The sequence below is a fragment of the Leptodactylus fuscus genome, chromosome 6 (genome assembly GCF_031893055.1).
Source record: "Leptodactylus fuscus isolate aLepFus1 chromosome 6, aLepFus1.hap2, whole genome shotgun sequence".
Taxonomy (NCBI): Eukaryota; Metazoa; Chordata; class Amphibia; order Anura; family Leptodactylidae; genus Leptodactylus; species Leptodactylus fuscus.
In genome coordinates, this window is record NC_134270.1 from 35762239 (window position 1) to 35782108 (window position 19870).

General features: G+C 42.7%; 2 protein-coding genes across 2 annotated transcripts in view; one reads left to right on the forward strand and one right to left on the reverse strand.

Annotated features, from left to right (window-relative positions):
- Positions 1-1033: 1033 nt before the first annotated feature.
- TAGLN (transgelin) lies at positions 1034-10858 on the forward strand. Its single transcript, XM_075279695.1, has 5 exons — positions 1034-1148; positions 4494-4688; positions 6626-6803; positions 9750-9852; positions 9968-10858. Exons 2-5 carry the CDS (start codon positions 4506-4508, stop codon positions 10110-10112), a joined length of 609 nt encoding a protein of 202 aa, XP_075135796.1. The 5' UTR covers positions 1034-1148; positions 4494-4505; the 3' UTR covers positions 10113-10858.
- Positions 10859-14281: 3423 nt separating this feature from the next.
- The window catches only part of PCSK7 (proprotein convertase subtilisin/kexin type 7), a 33843-nt gene continuing 28254 nt past the window's right edge, over positions 14282-19870 (reverse strand). Inside the window, exons 15-16 of the mRNA XM_075279707.1 lie at positions 19725-19842; positions 14282-18858 (exon numbers count right to left, since the gene is read on the reverse strand). Coding sequence (XP_075135808.1) covers positions 18445-18858; positions 19725-19842 — 532 coding nt within the window. The 3' untranslated portion in view covers positions 14282-18444. The remainder of the gene's footprint in view (positions 18859-19724; positions 19843-19870) is intronic.

The following is a 19870-nucleotide window of genomic DNA, read 5'->3' on the forward strand; positions in this document are numbered from 1 at the left end:
GATGCCGGAACAATCACGGGCACAGCGTGAGGAATGAGTTCAGTGGCAAGCCAGCTTAACAGCTGCCGAAATGCGGTGAGCATGCGGATCATCGATGCCAACAACATGCTCATTATATGGCGTTCCAGTGAGCTGCTAAGATGCTGGAACAATCACAGGCACGATGTAAGGAACAAATTCAGCAGCAGGACAACTTAAGAGCTGCCGAAACATCGGAGCAGGCAAACCAACGACTACATATATATATATATATATATATATATATATATATAATTTAGATTTTTTATTCCATTGGATTTTATTGTCTTCTGAGAAGAAGCAGTTTAACCAATTGCAGAAGTTGGGGTTAATTCTGCTACATTTGTATATATGCACACACATCCATATATACACTTATATAGAGAGAGAAAGAGAAAAAAAATACCTATAAATATATACGGTATATAGCGAGAGAGACAATATATATATATATATATATATATATATATATATATATATGATGTGGTACCAATATTGATTGTCTTGTAGAAACCCAGGAGACTGACTTCTGCTACATGTGTATATACCATACATATGTCCCTGTGTGGCACATAGACAGCTGGTCCTGGATACAGTCCCAGTCTAATATTGTGCTGCTTGAAGCCGTCTGTAGTGAAGACATAATAATAAAAAAAAAAATGAAAAAGTTCTACTTTACTGATAAAAGTAAAAGCTTTCACAAAACCCCTTGACATTTGCAGCTGCTGAGATTCAGAACGGTTAACTATATCCAGCATAACCTCATCCCAGCGTTCCTGGCCCCCCTGAAGTGTAAAGGGTTTATCTGGGAACTATTGCCCCCGAATCGAGTCTATAAAAGGATTTGCTGGAGGGAGATTTCCCCCCTCCTATTGAGTGACAATCTCTTCCCCTTTCCCGCATCCTTTAGGTATCCAGAGAATGTGTTCAGACCCCCAAACCCAGCAGTTCGGTCAGACCTTCCCCTAATATGGAGTTGGGAAGATCAGAGTCTGGAGGGGGGGAAGGTGGGCTGGTACTTCCCCACATTACATGCAGAACTAGGACAGGACTTTTATCTCCCCATCCTTCTCCTCTCTCAGTCAGTACTTTGCATCCAGGAGGCAGACACCATCTCCCACTAGCAACCTGTGAGTTTGGGGAGGGTTGGGACGGTGGCTTGGGTTGGGGGCTTAGGATGTCTATGTAGCTCAAGAGCATCAAGGGGCTGTATCTATGTGGGTCGTAACAAGGTACAGATAAGGGTTATATGCATTATATAGAAAGATGTAGAGGTAAGATTAAGCTTTATTTGCAATTGTGGAACTGTAAGTCCCAGCAAGCTGTGGCATATAAATTATTACTTATTATATATCTATAGTTATTATCTATATGTCATATATATGTTCTATCTGAATCTGTAAATCACGCAAGTGGTGAATGTGAATGATGATGTGCCTAGGAATGGCAATGAACCCTGTTATAACACTATTCTAAATAAGGGAAAAAACCAGGCTGGAATGTTTTCTTGTGTTTGACGTTCTCAGGGAATTTATTGCAGAAACTTGCCAGATCTCTTTCACGTTCCTTCTTTTATGGAGTCAGACCAATATAAACATAGTGAGTGGCGACACGTAGGCCAATAACAGTCTATGGAGAGAGACTGACAAATGACCTGGCTTGGGTCACCAGAATTGGCAGGGACGTGTGAATGAGATTTTAGACAAAACGTTTCGCTACTGTCACTACATGGAAATATAATATAGATATAGATAGATAGATAGATAGATAGATAGATAGATAGATAGATAGATAGGAGATAGATAGAGAGAGAGAGAGAGAGAGAGAGATAGATAGATAGATAGATAGATAGATAGATAGATAGATAGATAGATAGATAGATAGATAGATAGGAGATAGATAGATAGATAGATAGATAGATAGATAGATAGATAGATAGGAGATAGATAGGAGATAGATAGAGAGAGAGAGAGAGAGAGAGATAGATGGGAGATGATAGATAGATAGATAGATAGATAGATAGATAGATAGATAGATAGATAGATAGATAGATAGATATTACTTGTATGCATAAAGCCTTGTATCTATATAATACCTTGTATCTTATAATAACTTATATCTATATAATTTATTTGTTACACCAAATATTCTGGCTCTCAGCGGAGTTGTCACCCAGATTATCCGTTTTTTTATATTGAAATTTCAGCCCAATCTGCAGACTATGTTGTAGAGCTGGAGATGCTGAGCAGATTGATATATATCATTTTATATGAAGATTCAATATGAGTAACAATTTATTTAGATAAACCTCTGTTCATTCTAGGCTTAGGTGTCCAGTGGGCGGTCCACTGACTGAGCTATCACAGTATAAAGTCTTACTGAGCAGGACCGCCCACTTGTATGACTGTATACAGCAATAGGTGTCAGCCACTGTATAAGACCACCCACTGGACACCTAAGCCCAGAATGACCAGAGACATATTATATAAGTCTATATTGTATAGACTTATACATAAATTACTATGTATCCTGAGTCCTACAAAACTATATATCAATCTGCTCAGCTCCTCCTGCTCTATAACATGCCGCCTACAGATTAGTCTTACCTTTAAGGTATTTTCCTCAAATTTGATATGATATGAACTAGAAATACCATAAAACAATGATCATACAGGGCTACAATATATATTGAGGGGTCTCAAGTCTTTAATCTGGGAAAAGAGCCGCCTGAGAAAGTTCAGTCCGGGCTGTAGATTTTATATATTTCTCTGGAACTAAGGGAAGAGAATATTACGGACTAGACCCTAAAAGATTCCAAAACATGCCCACAATATCCTATGCCCATAGTCCTAAGTGACTTAAACTTTACCTAGTCTTTAATACATTTTATAATATATCTTATGAACAAATTTTGTCTTCTTTGTGTGAGATCCTGTGCTGAAGTCCACTCTCTGTCCCTCATATGTTCTTCCTCCTGTTCCTCTCACTGGTGTATGGAGGGGTGGGCTCTTGTCTAATGGAGGGAAGCTGAGGCGGAGGGGGTCATTTCAAACTTTCACATCTCGAACATGATAAAACAGAACCGTGGTTCTTGTGTCATATGAAAGATGAGATTCTCATGTCTCACATGCCATCAAGATGGCTTTATTTGTTTCTGAAAATATCCCAAGGTTAAAATACAGTTGGGATTGTGAGTAGCTTCAGCTTCATATAAATATCCCAATCCCGAATGTGTTTTTCGCTGGTGAAGTCTCCGGAAGTAACAAATGTAAAACTGTGCCATGAATCTCATCTTTCATATGACACCAAAAACATGGTTTTGGGAGGGGGGGGGGGGGGGTTTGCCTTCCCCTGGATCAACACTGTAGGGGACTGTAGGGTTATAGGTTGGACTTGATGGACTGATGTCTTCATCCAACCTCATTTACTATGTAACTATGTTTTATATATATTTTATATTGCTTGAGAAATAAATGTTTGAAGTTACCCTCCCATAGCAAAAAGTTCTCATATTACACCCTTACTCCCCCCTACCCGCAGTCAGAAGCAGTGAGGGTAACAGGGTAAAGAATATATAGGGCACAGAAAGTGGATTTCAGCACGTTTCATAGAAAGAAGCCAAAATCCATTTAAAAATTATGGTAAAAAATGTATCAATGTCACAAATTCTGCCAGAAAATCAAAATTTGTTTGTAAGTTTAGGTAAACTTTAATTTTCCCCAATTTCTCTGATATTTACAATTGATGCTAGGCTCACACTAGCGTTCATCTCTCCATTGTTGGGGTCCACATGGGGACCCGAAAGATGGAGAGCCTGTCTGCTTAGAAAGTGGTTACCCGCAGATACCTGGGGACCCCATAATGGGGTCCGTCAGGTGTCTATTGCATTTCCTCTGGTTTTATACTGAAAAGCCAATTTTCAGTGGATTCTGTGGCGGTCTCCTACAGAGACTCCACCGTGTAAACCTAGCCTAAGTCACTTGCTTTTGAATTGCAGGTTACGAAGACTTGACCTAGGAAGCGTTACAATATATATTATATTATATTCTGGTTTTGGCTAAACAAAAATCACAAAGATATGAATCTCTACCATAACAGCCTACGGCTGGGTTCACATTTGCGCCAGGTCTCCGTACGGGCATTCCGTTCTCCTCTCCGCATGAAAAATGCAGAGAGAAAAGCACAGCAAGCAGCGCTTTCCTCTCCACATTTTTCGCAGAAACTGAACGGAAACCGCACGGACCCCCTTATAGCCTATGGGGTCCACGGGTTTCCTAAGGTAATCTCTTTTTTATGCAGATTAGGTATCTGTTTTCGGAGGTCCCCAAGTGGACCCTCGAACAGAAACTCATGCGCAGATGTGAATCAAGCCTTAATGGGCCCAGTTTTTGCTAGAATATTGAGGCAATATTATGATGTCTACAATTTTGTTTTATACTATATTATTTTTAGTTTTAATGTGATCTTGCTTTCAGGTCCTAGCAGCCATGGCCAACAAAGGTCCATCCTATGGCATGAGCCGTGATGTCCAGTCTCGCATAGAGAAGAAGTATGATGAGGAGCTGGAGCCGCGCCTAATTCAATGGATTAAATTGCAGGCTGGATCAGAAGTGGGAGAACCACCTGAGCCAGGAAGATATGGATTCCAGCAGTGGCTAAAGAATGGAGTGGTGAGGAAAGGCTGGCTAGATAACGTGTTACATGTGTCCCAACATCTCATTCATAGAGAATTAATCTCTTTCATGTGCAATTTACTCCAGGTGTCTAGCTCAGTTGCATATTGGTCTGATATATACACAGTATGGCTAGTTGCACATCTGCTGCAGAGTCTCTGCTGCAGAAACGGCCAAAAGTTAGTATAAAAATGTTGGACAACCGACAGAGCAAATAGTCTATGGGGTTCACGGGTAACCGCTGTTTTATTGGTCTGGCTCCCCCGGTGGACCCAAACGACAGAGACCCATGCACAGATGTGAACCTAGCTTAATGCAGACAATAATGCTTATTATTATTATTATTATTATTATTATTATTAATAATAATAATAATAATAATAATGTACAATGAATGGGTCAGTCTGATCCCACATTACAACCGCCATATAATGTCAATTCCGTTTCTCTGCAAAGCCCCTCCTGTTATTTGCTGTCTTATAAAAAACTCTTAAAGAAGTTGTCCAGCCATTTCAGATGATTCAAACATTGCTTATAAGGTTATAATAAAATAAGTCCTATTCACCCTACTGATCTGCCAATGCCTTCTGTAGTCCATATTATCACTGCAGCCAATCCCTATATACTCACAATAGTGGTGACCTGTCAACATCACTGACATTATTGCTGTGGCCAGTGATCGTCTGCAGTGGTCTCATGTCCATTTAAGATGTCATCTCTGGAGCGGAGTAGGAGACCAGCAGGGAATGGGATGCTGCAGAATGGGAGTAGGATCAATAAGGTGAATATGACTACTTATGCCATTCTATAATATTTGGAGACGTTTGGATAAACTTTTAGATGGCTGGAGAACCCCTTTAGTCTGAGGCCCCACGTTGTGGAAAAGCTGTTTTTATTGGTGCAGATTTTGCGTTTTTTTGAGTCACTTGTAGAAGTGGCTACAAAAGGAATCGGAAATATAAAGGAATCCCATATATTTCTCTCTTTTGCTGTTCCCAGTCCTGATTTTGGCTCCCAAAACTGCAGCAAAATCTGCAGCTTTGTCCCATGTGGGGCCTTATCCTTGAGCAGACCATATACTATAAAACATATACTTTCTCGAATAACTTGTTGTTCATGGTTGGTCTGTGGAAAACAATGCCATAAGGTTAAAAACTAAACCAAGGACAACTGGCAGATCGATCTCAGCCTTGGGCTCCTATTGATGGAGTCATGGCGCGGTTTCCCTCAGCATACATAATGGGGACATAGATGACTAAAAAGACCACTACGCAAGTATTTACCAACATCACATCAAATTTTCCATAGATGTCACCATCAGTCACTCAAAATCTAGAATCCATAGTGACTGCTCAGCTTCAGTCATGTTAAGTATTACTGTCATTAAAGGGGTTGTACCTGGATGAGAAGAATATGTCCTTCTCCCAAAAACAGCGCCACGCCTGTCCATGGGTTGCAGAAAGTAGACAGGTTTTTCTAATTTTGTGCATCCCCTACAACATCAGTGTGGCATTAGCAACAAGAATAAGAGGCCATAGTAGGTGATATTAAAGAGGTTGGCTGCTTGTGATGTAACAAATGTGTATTGGTATATTGAAGGTGCGATCACTAATGGTGTGCAAACTGGATTTATAATATTATAGTATTGTAAAAATGGCGGCCAGTGGAGAACCAGTTCTTTGATATTAATTCAATGGTGTAGATGAAACCATGTTAGTGAATGACGTGTAACTTGGGGGCGTTTAGTACATCCAGTACACACAAAATCTGGACCTATTGCTCAAAGCATCTGGTAGGCCTGCAAGGTGCAATCTGGTTGCTACAGGAACTTCTCCATTTACCTGTTTCACTAGTTTTGATAAGTCTTCAGTTGACTGTATCATGTAGGCCTCCACATAACCTCTTCAGATTACTTTCTGCCTCTTCTTCTTCAGGTCCTTTCCAAACTGATTAACAGCCTATATCCCAGGGGATCAGCGCCCATAAAGATCCCTGATCCTCCTCCCAGCATGGTCTTCAAGCAGATGGAGCAGGTGGCACAGTTTCTGAAAGCCTCTGAGGACTATGGTGTGGCGAAAACAGATATCTTCCAAACAGTAGACCTGTATGAAGGTAAACGGCATTATATGTGGCCATAGGACTAGCTACTTTCCCAATAGTGATGTAGACAGACAAAAGTGGTGTAGGGGAATAAAGACAAATTAGTCTTTCCTGCAGGGCCCGTAACCCTTTGTGCTTGTCGGCCTGTTATTGGGGGTACCAATAAGCCTTTCTCGCAGGAACCATAACCTTACATTGTTGGCCTGTTATTGGGGGTACCAATAAGCCTTTCCCGCAGGAACTATAACCTTACATTGTCGGCCTGTTATTGGGGGTACCAATAAGCCTTTCCCGCAGGAACCATAACCTTACATGGTTGGCCTGTTATTGGGGGTACCAATAAGCCTTTCCCGCAGGAACTATAACCTTACATGGTTGGCCTGTTATTGGGGGTACCAATAAGCCTTTCCCGCAGGAACTATAACCTTACATTGTTGGCCTGTTATTGGGGGTACCAATAAGCCTTTCCCGCAGGAACTATAACCTTACATTGTTGGCCTGTTATTGGGGGTACCAATAAGCCTTTCCCACAGGAACCATAACCTTACATTGTTGGCCTGTTATTGGCGGTACCAATAAGCACAAGGACAATGACCAGAATCCCTTTCCTACAGTACCGAAACTGAGACACATACATCCATGCCACTAATGCAACGCAGACTCATTCACTGAACCCTTCAGAGAGAGCTACCTTATTGCTGACTGGTGATGTCCCGCGATTAAAATAATATCTAAAGGATAAGCCATCAGTAGAAAAAAAATCCTGGCAAAATCCCTTTAACAATCTTGTTGTATTCCTGAGTTACACTGTACCGGGAATCCTGGAAGGTCAGCTGAGCTGTTAGGGGCGTGTCTGACAACAAGTCTGTCAATAGTTTCCAATAGCAACCAATGCAACTGTAGACGTATTGTACATAGAATAATACACATTGTAATTTAGACTGTATTCTTGTAAATCATGTATATTACTAAGGCGGTATTCCAGTTGGTTTCCAAGCTATTATTACTACCTAGCTTTTAGCTTTTAGCCATGGTCAGCCTTAAAATGGTGAAACATGAACTGAGTAATGGGTCTCAGCTTTTCATGTCGCCCACCGATGTCTGAATTCTGACCTCTAGTGACATTTCAACATGGACGTGCGTCTTCTGCAGCCAGTTATCACATGTCATTGAACAATCATAATTCTTAAAGGCCAGAATACAGAGACCAGCAGGGACCCGGCAGGACAAGCGTGGCGGGGAACTCACTAATTATCCCTGTAAAATCTGACATTTTGATCATTTTAGTCAGAGCACACTTTTCCATTGTGCCTATAGTCATATGTGGATGAGATCTCCTATATCAAAGTGAGGAGGTTCCTCTTCACCACCACTGGGCCCCAGGCCTAACACAGTATTGGGACCTAAGGGACCAGCAGTAAACTTCTCTCCAAGAAAGTCTACTTCACTGGAGAGTCCATTTTCCTTTGTTTAATTCATTATGTACCGTACTTACTGAAGAGCAGAGTGTTCCATTATATTGGCTCAGCCCCGCTGACTATATACTCAGACAATTTAGCAGAATATAGATAGAAGGATAATTGCTGCCAAGGGTGGGTAGATTTAGTCCTGTCTTTAACCGCCCAGGTCATGCTGTGCTGTGGTATCATAGGATTGATAACAATAAGCCTTTCGGTCAGTGTACGGAAGGAAAAAAAGAGTTTCTGGAGTGTCTCTTTAACGTATGGGCACAACATTCATGAAAACCGCTTTCTGATCATAAAGAGAACTGTGTGACTGTATAAAGATGCACAGTTCTCTCTATGCATGCAGGGAGCAGAACCTTTGGTGTTCTTCAGCCTCTTGTTACAGTCAGGACAAAACTAGAACCTGGAGCGGTAGGTCACCACTAAACCCCAGATATTAACCAGTTTCCTAGACCACCAGAGATGTTGATATTAACCCTTTTTTTTTGCCTTAGAGCACATAGGACTTTAACAATAAAGGGGCTGCCCAGTTATCTTAAAACGACCTACAATACTATAACATAATAGAAATAATACTCATCTTGCTGATCCACCACCACTCCCATGCCAATGCTTCGCAGATCCCCTACTGGTGTATTTTTTATCCTCCTCCATCGATGAAGTGTCAGCACAAACATGTGACCACTGTAGCCAATTACAGCACCACTGAGGTGACCGGTGAAGGCCATCATAGACTTAAGTTGTCACATATATGTCACCTGCTGACACACCATTGCTGGAGCAGAGAGGGGAGTATTACTTATTTTAATCTTTTATAGTATTTTAAGAGTTTTTACAACATATTAGGTGATTGTTCAATTACTTTAACCTTTCTCTACTGCAGACCACTAGGGACACTGGAATTAACCTCTTCTATGCTCTAGACCACCAGTGATTTGTACACTAACCCTGTCTGTGCTCCAAGCACCCAAGTACTAGCATTAATCCGACTCTGCCCTAGACACTAGTGGTTCCGATTTACCCCTTAACTGCTCTAGATCACCAGGGATGGTGTTATACCATAAACCACCAAGGTTATACACATGGACTCCTTTACTGTGACAGTTTCCCAGAGCTATTTGCTGCAGTTTAACCAGAACAGGGCCCAGGTCTCTGTCTGCCCCCACTCAGGCCATAGACAGACCAATTAGCTCTCACTTGATGGTACGTTCATGCCAGTGGCGTAACTAAAAATGGCGGGGCTCTGTGGTGAGCTTTTGACATCGCCCCCCCCCAACTGACGCCAAAGACCTCGACCGATCAACCGACACCACCCCCTCCCCGCGCCTGCATTCCTGCATGTTGTATTATACCCCATAGTGGCCCCTGCACACAGTATTATACCCCTGCTACCCCAGTAGTTACGCCACTGGTTCATGCATTACTTACATGGCCTGTCCATTTCAGTAGTTTATGTATATTGCTACATTTCCCATCTTCATCTTCTCTATAGGAAAAGATCTGGCTGCTGTTCAGAGGACAATAGTGGCTCTTGGGAGTATCGCCGTTACAAAAAATGATGGCCAATACCAAGGAGACCCATCCTGGTTCATGAAGTAAGTGGCATAATTGTACATGACATAATGCAGCACCCCTTATTTCACTATATTGCCTGTAACCCTATCAGTGCCATACCACCCTACTGACCCCTTCCCATTTCCATCTCCCCAGGAAAGCCCAGGAACACAAGCGGGACTTCTCCGAGGACAAACTGAAACAAGGAAAACATGTCATTGGTTTGCAGATGGGCAGCAACCAGGGGGCCTCCCAGGCTGGCATGACAGGGTACGGCCGCCCAAGACAGATTATCAGTTAAATTCAACTCCAGAAGGGTTAACCTCTTCACTCCTGGAAGAGTCCTTGAGTATTATACAGCAGTGTAATGGTATAACAAAACACGTTTCCAGCTCTCTATGCATCACATCCATGGCAGAAGTGCTCAATAAAAGCCTGTCCAATTTCCAGTACAGTATATGTAGTAACAAAAAAAAAAAAAATCAAAAAAAACTTTCCATTTCTGAGCAGTCATTTCTTTCATCCAGTGGTGTTTCGGACACTGCTTACCGTATAGGATTACTGAATATAAGGTTCACTTAAAGATCAAGTAAGGTTATTAAAAGGCTCACTGGCTCTGTAAAAACTTCTAACCCCACATTGGGCTTAATGTACACATATCCTGTAAAGCAGGGGAATCTCATTATATCAACTGCATAGCAGAAAGAGCCTTCGGCCACCCCTGGCCTGAATATCAAGGTGCACAGTCAACCATTGGAGATGTAGTTCAGATTCATCTTGTTTCTTTCTCGCTTTTATCCTTTGCTGTTGACCCTTTAAAAACTCCTTTTTGACATGTTGTACAATCCCCCACTCGGTCCTATATTGTGCATGGTCTGCCACTTTCTGCCCCGTAGCACTATACTAAACACTACTATGCAGCAGTAAAGAGGTTAATCTGCTTAAGTCTTAACAATGAAATGTTCAATCAGATAAATCGGTGTTTATTAAGTTGATTTTTTTTTTACTTTTATTTTTGATCAAAATAAAATTGTTTATCTCATTAAACTTAGTTTTTCTTCTTTTATTTCTGAACTGAAACCATGTAACACTAGGTGAGAGATGACAAATCTGTAGCCACACCACCATTACAATATCAAGGAACCCGTGGTAAAAGCCATAGGTTCTTCAGTCCTAGCCTTAGGTCACTTATTTACCAGCCCAAATATTGCTTTGCCGGACTACACGCAGCATATCAGTTCAGCCAAGATGCATCCAGGATGTTTTTTTTCCGTACCCAAACATGACCATGTAAAACCAGTCTAATTCTGAGTATACTTTGCTACCTTGCATTTTCCAACCTGTTAGGTGGACAGGGTTACAAAGCGAGAAGGAATAAAAGAAAGTGTATAGGAGAGATTTAATAATAGGTGACATGCACAAGCTGTGTGCAAGGAAAAAAATCTGTAGTGTGCCCATGTGCATCATTTTGTAAAATTGGACATAAAATATTAATATTTGGTTATGCTGCAGATAAAGGCTATAGACACCTTTGTTCAATTATTTCCTACATGTAGAATTAAACACATTTCTAAATAGTCTTTATTAAAAAGTTCTTACCATTTTGATACTGTAGAGTCTGTGTAACTCCTTTATATAAAAGGCTGTGCTGCTGCTCTCTATATACTGTAGATAAGACGCTGCTCTTGCTTGTGTTGGTTTCTCTGCTCTCTCCTTCTCTTCTTTAGAGATAGCAGCAGAGAGGAACAGATCTGAGAGTGGGTAAGAAGGACAACATCCAAGTATTCACAAAGGGCAGATGTGTAGATAGTAAAGCACATGGAGAGGGGGATATCACACAGGGGGTCTGATTACTGATTCAATATACTACAATGTATTATTGGAAAATCTATAGAGGTCTACAGACTTAGGCTACCGGCTGTCATAGTAAAGGATCACCACCCCTGGATGTTGTTCTGGGGGGAAAGCGATATCACAAAAAATGGCAGTGCCCATGCGCTGCTGGTACATAGATGCCTTCGTCATGTTTGACCGAGGCATCTAAAGGGTAGCCCCCATGTTTACGGTGGGTGTTAGGAAAGGGTTAAAGAGGTTGTACTGACTTATGAAGTTATCCCCTATAGATAGCGTAGAGGATATATATTGCTGATGGAGGGGGATCTGACCACAGGGACACTTCCTGATCCTGAGAAGGCAGCTCTGGTTTCTCCTGCCGTCATTGAGCCTCAGGCCAAGCATGTGGAACCTGCTTGATTTATTCTCTCCAGTGTCAGAGATAGCCAAGCCTGTACTTGGTCATCTCACACACTCCTTGGTAGAATTAATGGAGTGGCAATGTACATACTTAGCCCGCTGCTTCATCAAGATGGGAGAAGCGAAGCGCCATTCTGAGGATTGGAGAGGGGGGGTTCCAGTGGTCATAAAAATATCCACTATCCTATCAATAAGGAATAAGTTCATAGTTTGTTACAGTTCCTTTAAGTTTTTACCCCTTTGCAGGCTCTAATTTTCAGCTGTCCGGTCTCAGAGCAGGTGTGGGAAGTAATCCAGGAGAACCTGCTTCTTAACTCTCTCAGTGGCATTAGCAGGATCATGTAGGACATTATAGAAAAGTGCAGCCCTGTATTGATGTAAACTAAGGCGGGTTCACACCTGCGCCCGGTCTCCACCTTGCAGGTTTCCGTCTTCTGCCCGAAAAACTGGACAGGAGACAGAAACGGCGGTCAGTTTTCAAACCATTTCACTTGAATGTGACTGCAAAGTGTCCGCCCACGAGCATCTTCTGCCTCTCTGTGGCGAAACCATTTTTTTTTTTTTATCCAGATACTACAAAGTCGGACATGGAGGACTTTGTGTCCAGTTTAAAGAAAAAAAAAAAGTTTTTGCTGCGGAGACCAGAAGACGTTCACGGGCAGACACTGAATGCTGAGTTTCATCTCCTGTCCAGTTTCTCGGGCAGAAGACGGAAAACCACAAAGTGGAGATTGGGCACAAGTGTGAACCCGCCCTAAGCATTTGGAAATAAAACCTACTGTTATCTGCAGCAGTCTACATGTGTCTCTCCCTCTTTTTCATTCATGCAGGGTTCCTCTGTCCGCTTGAGAAGTCGGACATCTTCTCTTGCAGACAGGGAAGGACGGGCACGGAGTGCAAAAGAACGCACCCGATGCCCATTCAAGTGAATGACATCTAGTGTCCGCTCCTAGTGTCCGTGACAGATTTTGAGCGGACACTAGGAGCGGACACTACATGTCGGACACCGACAGTAGTGTGAACGCCCCCTTAGAGAACCAAAAAATTTTTGTTTAGTTCTGATCTCCAGGAAAAAAAAGGTTATGTCACTGATGTTGCACAGTGAATGCTGTAAAAACGATCCAAGCAGTAATACGAAAAGAGGAAAAAATGCCGTCATCTCAATGCCCAAAATAACAATGTCCTTAAGAAGTTAATGCTGTGCTGCCATAAGAGGAAGGAGGGGAAGAGAAGAGAGCAGATAGATGAGATCAGCCCTGAGCTCATAGCAGTTAGGATATATGTGTGGTTGAATCTACGTGAGAAGAAGCAGCATAGTTCGCTATGTGAAGGAGTTACCTCTAATCTACAGCAACAAAATGGAAGAACAGAAGGTTGCTTAAAACGGGTTCTTCATTAATAGATGCCTACCTACATCCACTTAGGTACGATTGTGACGAATCAGGATTACTAAGGCACTGACCATGGCTGCTGTGTCGCCATATGTGGCCTTGTACAGCTGAGTGGTGCAGGGTCCATCCTCCTTAACAATCAGATAGTTATGGCCTAGCCTAAGGATAGGCCGGAAAATCCATTATCTTTGACAAGCCTTTTAAAGAGGGTCTTTGACTTCCTCAGGCACCCGCGGTACTATATACCACTAGAAATCTTACACTGAATTCAGCGCCCTGTCAGCATTGATGCTGTGCCATTAGTTTCGGCATTTATTTGTGCCATTGTCAGAAGAGATGGCCTTACAGCTCAGTGTCATCGCTTGGCGGTAAGAAACTGGTACAAGGCTATGGTAATGTCGGACGAAGGCATTCCTTAGAGCCCAGCGAAGACACTAGACTGTAAGCCCCTCCCTCCGCTCACAGTTCTTGCCCATAGACGAGTATTATCAGGATGGGAGGGGCGTTCCTCCCCGCTCCACAGTACAGCGCGATAGGCGCTGCTGTGCAGAAGGACGTTCCGGTCAGAAACACCCTTCTGACTGTAAAGCGCTACAGTACCGGTAGCGCTTTACCTGGGGCACAGATCGGGAAAGCCGACAATGTGCTGAATTCAGTGCACTGTCGGCTTTCCAGCAGTATATGGAACTGCCTGTGCCCAATCTGATGAAAGGTCCTCTTTAAGGTTGTGCATCTCCCCTTTAGGCCAGGCCCTTTTTAGATGTACTAGATCCCACTCATATCCAGAAAACAGACAGAAAACTTTGTAAAACCTTTTATTGCCCTTAAAATAAAAATTCCAACAAAACATTCATCTCTTCGTCATCAAAACCCCCCACAACGTCCTCTCATAAAATAACAATCAACCAATAAATTAAATCATAAAAGCGAAGAATACAGGGAAATTTATCACAGGGTTGCCCAAGGTAACCAATCGCAGCACGGCTTTCATTCCAAACTTTGCTCTTAAATCCTGAAAGCAGAGCTGTGATTGGTTGCTGTGGACAACTGCCCTTATGGATCATATGTATATTATATATGTAAACCTCAATTTCTCCACACCAGTAATATATTAATATCTCCAACCTCTTTTACTATCTTTATTACAATTCGTTTCTTTTTTGTATTATTTTTGCAATTTTCCACGTAGTGCAGGTTATTCAATAACCTTAGGGTGAATTCACACCTGCTGATATTTCCATGCCTGTCTGAATACACCTGAAGAAAGCTCGCACACATCCATGTGCTTACTACCTTACCCATTTAGAGGAACGGAAGTCACGCTTACATATAGCAGTTCATGAAAACAGATTGTAAATTCCAAGGATCCATTGCACATTACTCATAACAGGACAACGTTCTGAATTGTAATTTTACTGGATTTTCTGTAGCAGCAGTGGGGCAGGATCTGGCCACGTGGGCGGGGCTTTGGAACTGGACTAAGCAGGGGCGGTTCTAGATGTTCAGGGCTGTATACACATTTTTTGGAAGACCACAATAATCCTAGTCTCAAGTCTTGTCATAAATATAATGCCATAAAGCATCCGATGATGTTTCAAACATCTCCTCAGCTACATTGTCATGTGGTGGCCCTACATGGTATGTGTTAAGGTCAGATTATTGGAGCTTTGCCTTGTGCGTACAATAAATGACATCATTCTGCTCGGGTTAGAGCCAATTGTCGAGGCCGCCGTGTAACACATTCCAGTAACCCAGACCACCACAAAGTAAAACCTAATAATGATAATTTCACACAGGCGCCATCACTGGTCACTCCAAAGTCAACTGCAAAAATCCCAAAATGTATGCAATTGCGGTATTCTTTAGACTGTAAACATTTTATGTGGATATCTCCTACTTGTCTTGTGCGAATCTGAGAAAATCATTCTGAAGAATCTTTCCTTAAAATGATTCTGTGCTGTTCCTCTGTTGTCCCTCCTGAAAATGTATAAATAAATTGATAACTGCAAGGCCGCCTCAGGTTCCGGACCAAAATACGGGTAGCTGCGATTGAATGTCAGTGCACCGGCATCCAGTCGCGCACTCCGCTCCGGATTAGGCCCAAATGAATGAGCCTAGTCGGGAGGGAGTGTCTTCAGGCGGATGTCACGAGGCAAATCCGCCTGGAAGAAGGAGCACGTCACTTCTTTTTTTCGGGAGCCGGAACAAACGGCCTCAAAATACCCCGTGTGGACTGACCCTTAGAAATAACAGAGGAAGAACATGATGCAGAGCTCTAGGAAAGATGCCCCAGAGGGCACCCCCCCAATTGAGAACACCCAGTTTTCAATTTATTCCTACATTTCCAGGTGGAACAACAGAGGAATATTACAACGGAAAGTTCTAATAAAAGATACTCCATGAATGTTCTATTATGGGTGATAGAGGGACTTAAACATGTCATGACTAGAGATGAGCAAGTACTATTCAAAACGGCCGTTTTGAATAGCACGCACCCATAGGAATGAGTGGACGCAGATGGCCTGCAGGGGGTTATGCGGCCGGTCGCTGGCAAAGTCTGCGTGCCGGCCGCTTCCATTCATTCTTATAGGCCGTTTCGAATAGTACTCGCTCATCTCTAGCCAGGATCACTCACAGGTCCTCTTTAAATGTATATTGTGTACATCACAGATCTGTTCACACGTTGCGATTTTTACCACAGTTTTTGGAAATATCTTCAAAACTGTAGAATTTCAGCTGTAAATTTGGAAATCCACTGCGGCCATTAGATATGAACACAACTTCAGATCTTTCTATTTTCCTTACTATTGGGCTGCTCTTTGTCACATGACCAGTTTTGGACTCTTTTACAAAAATAACAAAAACGCGCAATACTTAAGAACATAAACCACAAGAATCACAAACCATATCACCATGTGCATTTCCCTTTGGCATGATGGAAAGCGGCGTTTTGAATAAGGGAACATGAAGGGTCAAACAAGCTGTAAATGGGAGGAATACTCTCCGTACCCCGGCAGCAATAAGGATCGCTCTTGGTAACGTTACTTCCACATGCTGTAGCTTCAGATTTAGAGGCAACTTTGGTTAAGTACGACGTGATCATTAGAAGAGACACCGCGTATGAATGGGATTTAGGATCATTTACACAGTAGGGGTTTCAGATTCCTATACAAAAAGTCACGACATAGTAAAAAGAGTCTCATAGAAAACGTGTCTTAAGATTTAGTGTTCCTTTACACTGCTTGAAAATAACTTTCACCCGTATTAACGTAAAATCAGAAAAATAAAAATAGTTACAAACTGTTCCAGCATTTCAATACACGGTTTAAAGGGATATTCCCGGTCACAGGCTATGCCCTCAGTGCAGGACCAGGACCCTCATCTATAGGAAGAACAATGCTTGCTTTTAATAAAGAAGTTGTTCGGGGTGTGTAAAATCACTTACCTGTTCCAGAAGGAGAAAGGGGGTGGAGCAACCTGGGAATCTGATCACGTGACCCGGGGATTGGGACGGTCCATCTCCTCCCAGCAACCCCATTAATTCCAACAGACTTCAAGCAAATCCATCTCTGCACTGACTTCTATAAGCAGCCAGCATAAATCGGTGGGTAGGGGTCCCCATTTTGCCAATAGGTGTGAGGCATAGAGACGGGACCCACACCCAACAGGCATTTATGTCATACCCGCTCCCGTCACGTGAGATTTAGTAAATACTTATATTCCACATGGAATACAATTCAGTATTATCTAATTTTTCCTTAGGAGACTACTTTATACAGTTCCTCTGTTCTTCCTCCTGGCAATTTATGAATACAGCAGACTGTATTACTAGAGGGGGGCATTCATCCATAGACTTTCACACTATCTAATCAATGCTAACAGTATCAAACTTTTGTGACACACCCCTATGACATAGGAAAATGGTATCATCCAGTTCATACATTTCTAGGAGGAACAATAGAGTGACCAACACAACGAAAAACTCAGAAGAAAAAATCCTTGAGAATAATTCATGGGGAATACAAGAAGTTCAGAAGGGATAGATCCTCTTAGTAATTGGAATACCCCTTTAAGACCATCCTTCATAATCTATAGACAGTTGGGCCTTATTCACATTACAGTGGCGTTTTTGATGGATCTAACAGTTGGAATCATCTGTCTTTGATGGCCGAGTGTCCTCCATTTTTAACGGACCACCCAAAAAACAAACAAAAACAAACTCCCCTCCCCTCCCAAAAGAGATGAATTTCACTGATTTTTCTTTTTGGAGATCCACTGCTCTGTTTTTTAACAGATTGAACTTGAATTCTGTTTTTTTTTTTTTATAATTTTTTTTTTTTTAATGTAGATTGTGAGCCCCACATAGAGCTCACAATGTACATTTTTTCCCTATCAGTATGTCTTTGGAATATGGGATGGAAATCCATGCAAACACAGGGAGAACATACAAACTCCTTGCAGATGGTTTTTTGCCCTTGGCGGGATTTGAACACCAGGACTCCAGCGCTGCAAGGCTGCAGTGCTAACCACTGAGCCACCGTGTGGCCCCCTGGAATTCTGTTTTAGATCTGTTAAAAGTGGATCCATTAACTTCCATTGGGTCCGTGTGCCCGTGACATTGGATAAGGATAGTGCACGTTTCAGGGTCATGAAAAACGGTCCGTCAAAAAAAGACGGACATGAGAATAGACCCTTTTCCCTCTCATTGATACCATTTTTCACCATTGTGTGAATAAGGCCTTAGTCCAGACAGCTGCCCACAATAGTTGCTGTAAACTACCTGAAAGCTCAGTGCTTGTGCCAGCAGCTGCCAACACGTCATTCGCCATGAGACGCGCCGACAATCGGTATTTAAGTTCCGCAACCCAATAATAAGTCATCCGTACAAGATAATAATAAAGCAATGGGTAAGGCAGATCACCTTAAATAAAATACTCTGATGTATCAAAAACATGACGTCCATTTGGCGATAGCTGGTGCCGCTTTCTCTTATCCATACTCATTTAGGTTTGTATCGCTATCACGAGTATCGTGTCTTATTGTGTCCTTGTGCACCTGAAAGTCAGACGTCACATTGTACCGGGGCTCTGTCCCATTCTCAACTGTTACTCTAAACTGTTTGGAGGGGGGCTGATGCCGGTATAGTGCACTGTGCTCCATACTGTCCTCATCTTCCTCATACTCTACAGCAGTGTCATGGATGCCACATAGAGGCAAGGATTCTGTCTCAATGCCCGCCTCCAACTGGCGGGGACTGGAACTTCTCTGGTGTCGGGATACGAGGCAGGAGGAACCTTCACAGCTTAGGTCCAGATCGCCAGTACTGGAAATCCTGGAAAGGTAGAGCTCTACCGTGTAGTACAGCGACCAAAACACAGCAAAACAGCCGAGCAGCATGAGGGTCTAGGAAAAGAAAGAAAGGCAAACTGATGAAAAAGAACAAAAAAATAAAAAATTACCAAAAGGTTTTGATCACAAATGTCAAACTGATAAAGATCCAACTGCGGGCACTAATGATGGGGATCCTTAAGACTGTCCCACTACTTCTCACTGAATGGCCCCAAGGAGGAAGAGTGTGAATGGCGGAGTGGTCAAGCATGTGCACTACAACTTCATTCAAGCTCTATGTGCCCAGCTGTGCTTACTGTGTAAGCCGGCTGTGGCAATGGGCATGCACAGTCGGCTCTACCTGAGGCCCGATGGCAGAGCAGATTGAGCATGCCTAGAAGATTGAAACCCAGGACGGAAGAAGACACAGGGAGAGGTGGTTCAAGAAGAAGATGGAGGCATCGCTGGAGATTTCTCTCACAGCATTGGCGACGCCCCCAGTGCTGCGAGAGAACTCATTTGCATACTGAAGAAAACCTGGATTTCTACCAAACGGCGGCGTGGAGAAGACGTCTAAAGCTAGGAAAAGAATAGCCTTAACGCAATTCTTACGCCTTAGGGTGCATGCACACTACGTAACGCCGGGCGTGTATGAGAGCCGTACACGCCGGCGTTACAGCAGGGCTGCCGAACACTTCCCATTCACTTCAATGGGAGCGCTCGTAAACGCCGCTGTTACGAGCGCTCCCATTGAAGTGAATGGGAAGTGTTCGGCAGTCTGCTGTAATGCCGGCGTGTACGGCTCTCATACACGCCCGGCGTTACTCAGTGTGCATGCACCCTCAGTCAGAAAAAATGGGTATCCAATGATAGGATCCCTTTAAATCGTAATCTCTTTAAGACTGCACTTCCTAAGCATGGATCCATATAGAGAAACTTACCCGCAGGGTGTTATTGGTGATTGTATACCCATCCTGTTCAGAAATCTCCAGTCCAGGGGGACAAGGTAGTGAGAAATTATCATTGAGAAACTGACCACCCTGTGACAGCTCTACCAACCTGGGGAAAACAAGATAATGTCTGAGGA

What these genes read in the sequence shown, in the direction of transcription:
- TAGLN (XM_075279695.1), top strand. Translation starts at nt 4,506, where the DNA reads ATGGCCAACAAAGGTCCATCCTATGGCATGAGCCGTGATGTCCAGTCT. An exon ending in AGTGGCTAAAGAATGGAGTG is followed by an intron (nt 4,689 to 6,625) that starts GTGAGGAAAGGC and finishes CTTCTTCTTCAG; the next exon opens with GTCCTTTCCAAACTGATTAA. An exon ending in AACAGTAGACCTGTATGAAG is followed by an intron (nt 6,804 to 9,749) that starts GTAAACGGCATT and finishes TCTTCTCTATAG; the next exon opens with GAAAAGATCTGGCTGCTGTT.